The following is a 7,045-nucleotide window of genomic DNA, read 5'->3' on the forward strand; positions in this document are numbered from 1 at the left end:
CTAGAAATCGGTGAAGATGTAGCAAGAGAAGATAAGTTACAAATGGTGAGATCCGAGGTGCTGGAGAATATTCGTAAGTATATATAAGTAAGTATATAGTATATTCGTATCAATGCAGAGAATGGAAACACGACGAATATTGTGTGCACACAAGTACTTATTACAAAATCAAACTCATATGAAACGTATGCTTTGCTTCGTTAATAATTTATCATCCATGTAACAGGAATATGCCACAGCAAAGCGTGGCAGGGTATAGCTAGTATTTAATAAATTTCTAAATTAAACAGAGAAAGTACAAATTTGTGTGCTCCATAACCCAATGCTACAAAAAATAATGAAGTAAAAATACCTGGTAAGTCATGTTATTTTTCAGGTAGGTTTTGCCGAGTGAAGTAAGAATCGAGATAGAAAATTTTTGTCACACACCCACACAATCTTGATTTACTGTTAAAAAACCGGTTTTCCGTACTTATAAGCTTGTAACTCAGTTGACCATATACCGAGATTAGAGCTTTCGAATGATACACATATCGAGCCCTAACCGCCAAAATAACGTAAGCGACATTTTTTTCAAAATTTTCTTTTTAATGCAGGAATATTCCTAGAGACTCTAGATACATTTCTGCATCAAAAAGAAAATTTTGAAAAAAATGTCGCTTACGTTATTTTGGCGGTTGGGGCTCGATATGTATATAAACTTTTAGAAAACTTTCTGTGTTCATTTTTTCGTCTTTTTCAAATTTGGCAAAGTTTTCACGCACTTTTTATAAAGCTACTATACTACTCCTGAATTGATGCAAAATTAACATTTAATATATAGTAATTTTTACTTTAAAAAATCGGGGGAAAGTTATTCAGCCTTTCATAAGAAAAAGAATATTTTTGGCTATACAACTCAAAAATTGTTGCTTAACCCTTTTATTAATTCAGTTTTCACCGATTTCTCCTTATAGTGAACGCAATATTCTGAATTAATTTGTCATGAAAATTTGAATATCTCATTTAATTTTTAGCCGACTTTGTAAAAATAAACAACAGTTTTACTCGATATTAAACACACTTTTCTCTTAATTTTTTTTTAAAGTTTATAGGTATAAACATGGACCCATCATTCGAAAAGTCTAAACTCGGTTAAGAAGCAACTCATTTAACTTATTAACAAGCTTATAAGGGCACAAAAGTTTGTGTAGCTATCACAAAATGGTATCGCGTGTCGCATCGCATGTCGCATCGCGTATCGCATCGCCCTAATGTGCACTGCCCGTATTTCATATCGCATCGCATATCGTATCGCTCTAATTTGCACCGTGCGTAAGAGTTTTCTTTAGCGTTGTTGTTGCTGGTTTTGCTTTTTGGGCTGTATGAAGTAATTGTCAAATATGCATTTCTTTTGCTTGCGCTTTGTATTGAGTGCCTGCGCTCCTTTAGGGGAACGAGTTAACGACATAGCCTCCTTACAGGTCACGTACACCATCATAAGAGCTTACTTGTAAACAACATCAAAACAATAGAACTTGTTTTGACATGCATTACCACGAACTGCAACGGACAAGCATTGGAACAATAGAAATGCACTATCACTACAACAAACAATAACAACCCAAATAGTTATCTACTAGTAAACAGTAAACAACAGGCATCTCAATAGTTATTGCGATAACAACCGACGCATCTCAATAGTATAAGTAGCACTAAGATTTATGTAAACAAGTTAGTCTAAAGAATATAATTAAAGAACACGCACGTCAGCGTAGTAAATAAATATATGTTTTTTAGTCTCATATCGTAAAGCGATATTAACTGGGGGCTCAACCAAACCTTTAAGCCATCACTATCCATTGAGGAAAAGGATAGGAAAAATTCCACGGGAAGTAAGACTTCCACCATCACAAAGATTCTGAAGCAGATCCTGAAATAGCGGACAGCAATCAAATCCTGTGACAAACAGATTCCTGAAAAATGGAATAAAAGAAACCAACGAACACCACACTGGTATTACGAATAAAACGGCAAAAGTTTTTCGACTTATCACGTCCATCGTTGGACATAAACTCCGAAATGACAACACAAGATATCGCAAGCCTGAGAGCACAAATCGCTGCTCTGACCACAACGCTCACTGAAACCCAACAGAGAATGAATTCCTTCGAAACCTACGCAACACCTAACGTCACAGTCACCAACCAATACCAGGACTGTACCTCTAATATCACCGATGCGTCACAAACCAACTTAGAAATATTCAAAACATTATCAATCTTCACAGGTGACATGAACCATTATAGGCCATGGAGAAAACGTGCCTGGACACACATGGAAAACATCAAGAATTACGCTACTACACCCACGTATTACACGGCACTCTCATTGTACATTCGAAAATTCAAGGAGAAGCGGCCGATATTTTAATAAACCACAACACTAAATTCAACTTCTATTCTATAATAAACCGTCTCGATTATACTTATGCGGAATGAAGAGTATAAAGCAGGGAAAAAAACCCGTTGGCAGAGTTCCATTGCGAAGTCAGCAAGTCACTTAATCTTGCACTCACTAAAGTTGAGATGGATAGTTCAGGAAATCCCTCAGCTATGAAAGAATATGCGAACCAGGAAGCTGTAAGGACATTCATTCTCGGTCTAAACAGCAAATATACCAGCGGCACCCTCTATAGCCACAATCCGAAGGACTTAGAAACCGCTTACGCTATCGCAAGTACGATATACCATGATAATGTGAACTCACAATTCGACGTTCCGCAATACAGTCAGTACAGACAGTATAATACATCGCAGTATCAAAACCCAAGCAGAAGATATCACGAGGAACCACAAATGTACAGACCTAACGTGAAGGTGCAAAACAATCACACTGCACCCAGGCAACAGCACCAACCATTGGACGTAGACCCATCACAGCAATACACGAGATCCGCAAATTATAATAGGAATCATTCCGCACCACAACAAAACAGCTATGACCGTCAAATGCAAGGACTACCGCCAAATAATCCATTTCGTGGAGATCCTCAAAAAAGAGAACGAAATCGTTCATCTCGTAATTTCAACATACAACAGAAAGTACAACGTGTAAACCAAACACGCGACGAAGAACTAAAATCGCTTGCACCAGACTATGAAAATGATGAATATGAAACAGGCAGTGCTTTTTTAGGCGCTTGACCGATTTACCGTGTCGGCAACGCCACTGCAGGGATACAGGCAAACTTATTAACATCCTGATCGACATTGGAGCAACAAACAATTGTGTAAGTACAAAATGCAACATCGGTAAGCCTATTCCAATTAAACCTGTAAAAGTGAAAACTCTTCATGGTTACTCAATAACCAAATCAAAAAATAATAATAACATTGTTAGAACATAATCTCACATTTTTTGAAACAGATGCATTAGAAGAATTTGATATGCTTTTCGGTACACAGGGACTAAGAAAAATCAAAGCAGATATCAACCTTTTCGAGTACAAGCTCAGTTATAAATATAGGGCCAAGAAAGAAAGCGAATCTGTGCAAAAAATAAATTATACGGTTAATAGTGAAAAATATAGGGCCGAAATCGAAGAAATTATGCAAAAAATGAAAGCACAAACGAAGTGCTACCATATACTATCGCGGTACAAGGTACCATTAGAACGAAATCCGAAGATCCTATTTGGACCAAGCAATATCCGTATCCTATGTCGGATAACGACTTCATTAACAAAGAAATTAACAAACTTTTAGAAAATGAAATAATACAACCCAGCAAAAGTCCGTACAACTCTCACATTTGGACAGTCGCTAAAAAGGTACCGATGAACAAGGGAAACCTAAGCGTAGAATGGTCGTAGACTTTCAGAAGCTAAACGCTCAAACTATTACAGATAGATACCCCATACCTGATGTGGCTATGACCATACAGAATTTAGGTCAAGCAAAAGTGTTTACAACTTTAGATTTAGAGTCTGGCTTCCATCAGATCCTTATTAAAGAGTGTGACAAGGAAAAACCCGCCTTTAGTGTAAATGGAGCTAAATACGAATTCCTTCGTATGCCGTTCGGTTTAAAAAACGCTCCATCAATTTTTCAAACATGTGTAGACGATATTCTAAGACCATATATCGGCAAGTTCGCATACGTTTATATAGACGATGTTCTTATTTATTCTTCCTCTCCTGAAGAACATATCGAACACATCCGAATAATCATAAACACGCTTCACCAGGCCAACATGAAGATCTCCAACAAAAAATCTTACTTTTTCCAAGACTCTGTTTAATACTTAGGGCAAATAATTAAATACAACAGGATCACAGTTGACCCTACAAAAATACAGACTATTAAAAATTCCCCACAACACTGAAGGAACTCAGATCCTTCCTAGGTCTCGCTAGTTATTATAGAAAATTTATACAGAATTTTGCAGATTTTTACACAGATTTTTGCAAAACACTCACTACGTTCCTCAGAGGTGAGAACGGTGGCATATCAATGAATCAAAGCGCAAAAATAAATATCACCTTAGACGAACCTGCACTAGAAGCACTGAATAAAATAAAAGAGAACTGCAAGCACAGGTTGAACTCTTCCAACCAAACTTTAACAAACCTTTCGAATTAACCACAGATGCTAGCAATTACGCTATAGGAGCCGTATTGTCTTAAGACCAAAAACCCATATCATTTACTTCACGAACGCTCAGCGAAACAGAACAAAATTACTCCACAAATGAGAAAGAGTTACTCGCAATTGTGTGGTAACTACAGAAACTACGTAATTACTTGTGTGGTATAGCAGATTTAACAATCTACACTGACCATCGATCTTTAATCTTCTCCATATCAGAAAAACCCCAATACAAAATTACAAAGATGGAAAAATTTCATTGAAGAATATGGTGCAAAACTCGTTTACAAACCCGGATATCAGAACGTTGTCGCTGATGCACTTTCTCGCCAGCAAATAAACAACACTGTAAATTCTGAAGACTCCCAACATTCAGCACAAAGCTCCCCAACACAAAAACTCAAACGAGTAAAGCAACCATTCAACTCCTTTAGAAATCAAATTATTGTAAAACAGTCATATCAGAACCCCGTCGAAATATCCTCACAAAACACATTTTCTAACAGCCGACATACGCTTTTTTTTAACACCAAAACTGAATTGCTAGACAGACTAAAAAATATAATTAGACCAAATGTAACTAAACGTCGAAAACGACATTATCGACACATTTCCAACTGTATCGATTGTACTAGCGCAAAAACAAAGCAAGAACAAATCATACAAGACACACACAGACGTGCTCACAGAAACTACAAAAAATAACGCACAGGAAATTTCGCTCAGATACTACTGGCCAAACATACGTGACGCTTGTAAAAAAGAAGTACAGGGCTGCGAAATCTGCCTCACAAACAAGTATGAACGCCGACCAATACCGGACAAGGTACGCGAATACATACACTTAGACTTATTTTTTATGAGCAATAACCGACAAGTACTTAAAATTCTGCCATTTGAGACAAATACCATCAAAGAAGGACACATACAAATACGTTGACGAGATACTATCACAAATATACCCAAATGCAAAGTTTGTAATGACTGATAACGAGTCAAAATTTACTGGCATATCTGCACAACAAATATACAAGCGACTACAAATAACGCGTACCAAAACTCCAGCCTATCATTCGACAACAAACGGTCAAGTTGAACGAACGCATAGCACGATAATCGAACTGGCGAAAGATTTGGCACACCAACACAGTTCAGCACCTGACGAACAGATATTCGAAGCAGTCCGAAAATACAACAAGACAATCCCTTTTGTGACCAACGAGAAACCCGAGGACGTGTTCTTCAATCAAAGGGGGTATCCTGACATCAAAGAGTGTCTTCAACAAAGAGAGGGTTTTGCGATACCACAACCGCAATCGCAAACAGCTGAACTACAAAGAAGGAGACGTAATATATTCAAAAACGCATAGACGCAACAAAAACGTAAAAAAATACGCGAAACATACAGTCAAAAAAGACAACGGAGAAACAATAACGACCAATAAAAGAGTCATTATCCACAAGGACAATATCAGAGTAAAGGCATGTACGGCATAGTATTTACCTTACTTTTCTCTATCGCACTCTGAGACAATATAATAGATTTAACCAATAGGAAATATGTACTAGTAGAAACAGATCCTGTTTACAATTATCAGGATACAGCTTTCTTGTATCACATATCTAATCTTTCAAAAATAATCGCGCCATACGAAAGTATAATGAAATCATCATACAATCTAGAAAACCAACCCGAAACTCAAATTATAGCGAACAAAATCGAAACTCTGAAAAGTCAACTCATTCCAAATATTTATAGACCCAAAAGATCACTTAACTTTCTTGGCTCCGTGTTAAAATTCATCACTGGCACACCAGACCACGATGACCTTGTAGAAATCAAAACTTCACTTAATATACTAATAGAAAATAATAATAAGCAAAAAATAATTAATTCACAATTCGAAAGAATACTCGAAACCCTTGATCCCAAAGCAATAACCGAAAACATTGTTATATCAGAAGTTTATAATGAACTCCAGTCAATAACGAACACTATAAATTTTGCGAAAACGAATAATTTTTATTCTGGCACATTAAATTTGAAAGATGTGTACGATATTATAAACCATGAAAAGTTGGATCTTCCAATAATTAATATATTAGAATACGCCGACATTCATATCTGTTACCTACAACAAGCTATTATAACCATATACAAATATCCCATCCTTGAAACTAAATGTAGCCTATTTAATGTATATCCTTTAGCACATAAGCATGGTAAAATAATGCTCCACTTCGCATCCTAGAGAATGGATACATTTTGACAGATTACCAGCATACTTGGAACAACATGCATATATCAGGCCCTAAATTTATACACTTTAATGAATCCACAAATATCGATAATATCACGTATTACAATCATCAACGACACCTCAAAGAAATCATACACAATCAACATAGCGAAAAAC

At 36.5% G+C, this 7,045-nt stretch overlaps 1 protein-coding gene across 1 annotated transcript; it reads left to right on the plus strand.

Moving 5' to 3' along the window:
* The first annotated feature begins 2,515 nt into the window (after positions 1 to 2,515).
* On the plus strand, positions 2,516 to 7,045 carry LOC118749772. Its single transcript, XM_036484550.1, has 2 exons — positions 2,516 to 3,271; positions 6,840 to 7,045. The coding sequence occupies exon 1, from the start codon at positions 2,568 to 2,570 to the stop codon at positions 3,183 to 3,185; it is 618 nt and encodes a 205-aa protein (XP_036340443.1). The 5' UTR covers positions 2,516 to 2,567; the 3' UTR covers positions 3,186 to 3,271; positions 6,840 to 7,045.

Source organism: Rhagoletis pomonella, unplaced genomic scaffold, assembly GCF_013731165.1.
Source record: "Rhagoletis pomonella isolate Grant_MI unplaced genomic scaffold, Rhpom_1.0 Rhpom_scaffold_00046, whole genome shotgun sequence".
NCBI lineage: Eukaryota > Metazoa > Arthropoda > Insecta > Diptera > Tephritidae > Rhagoletis > Rhagoletis pomonella.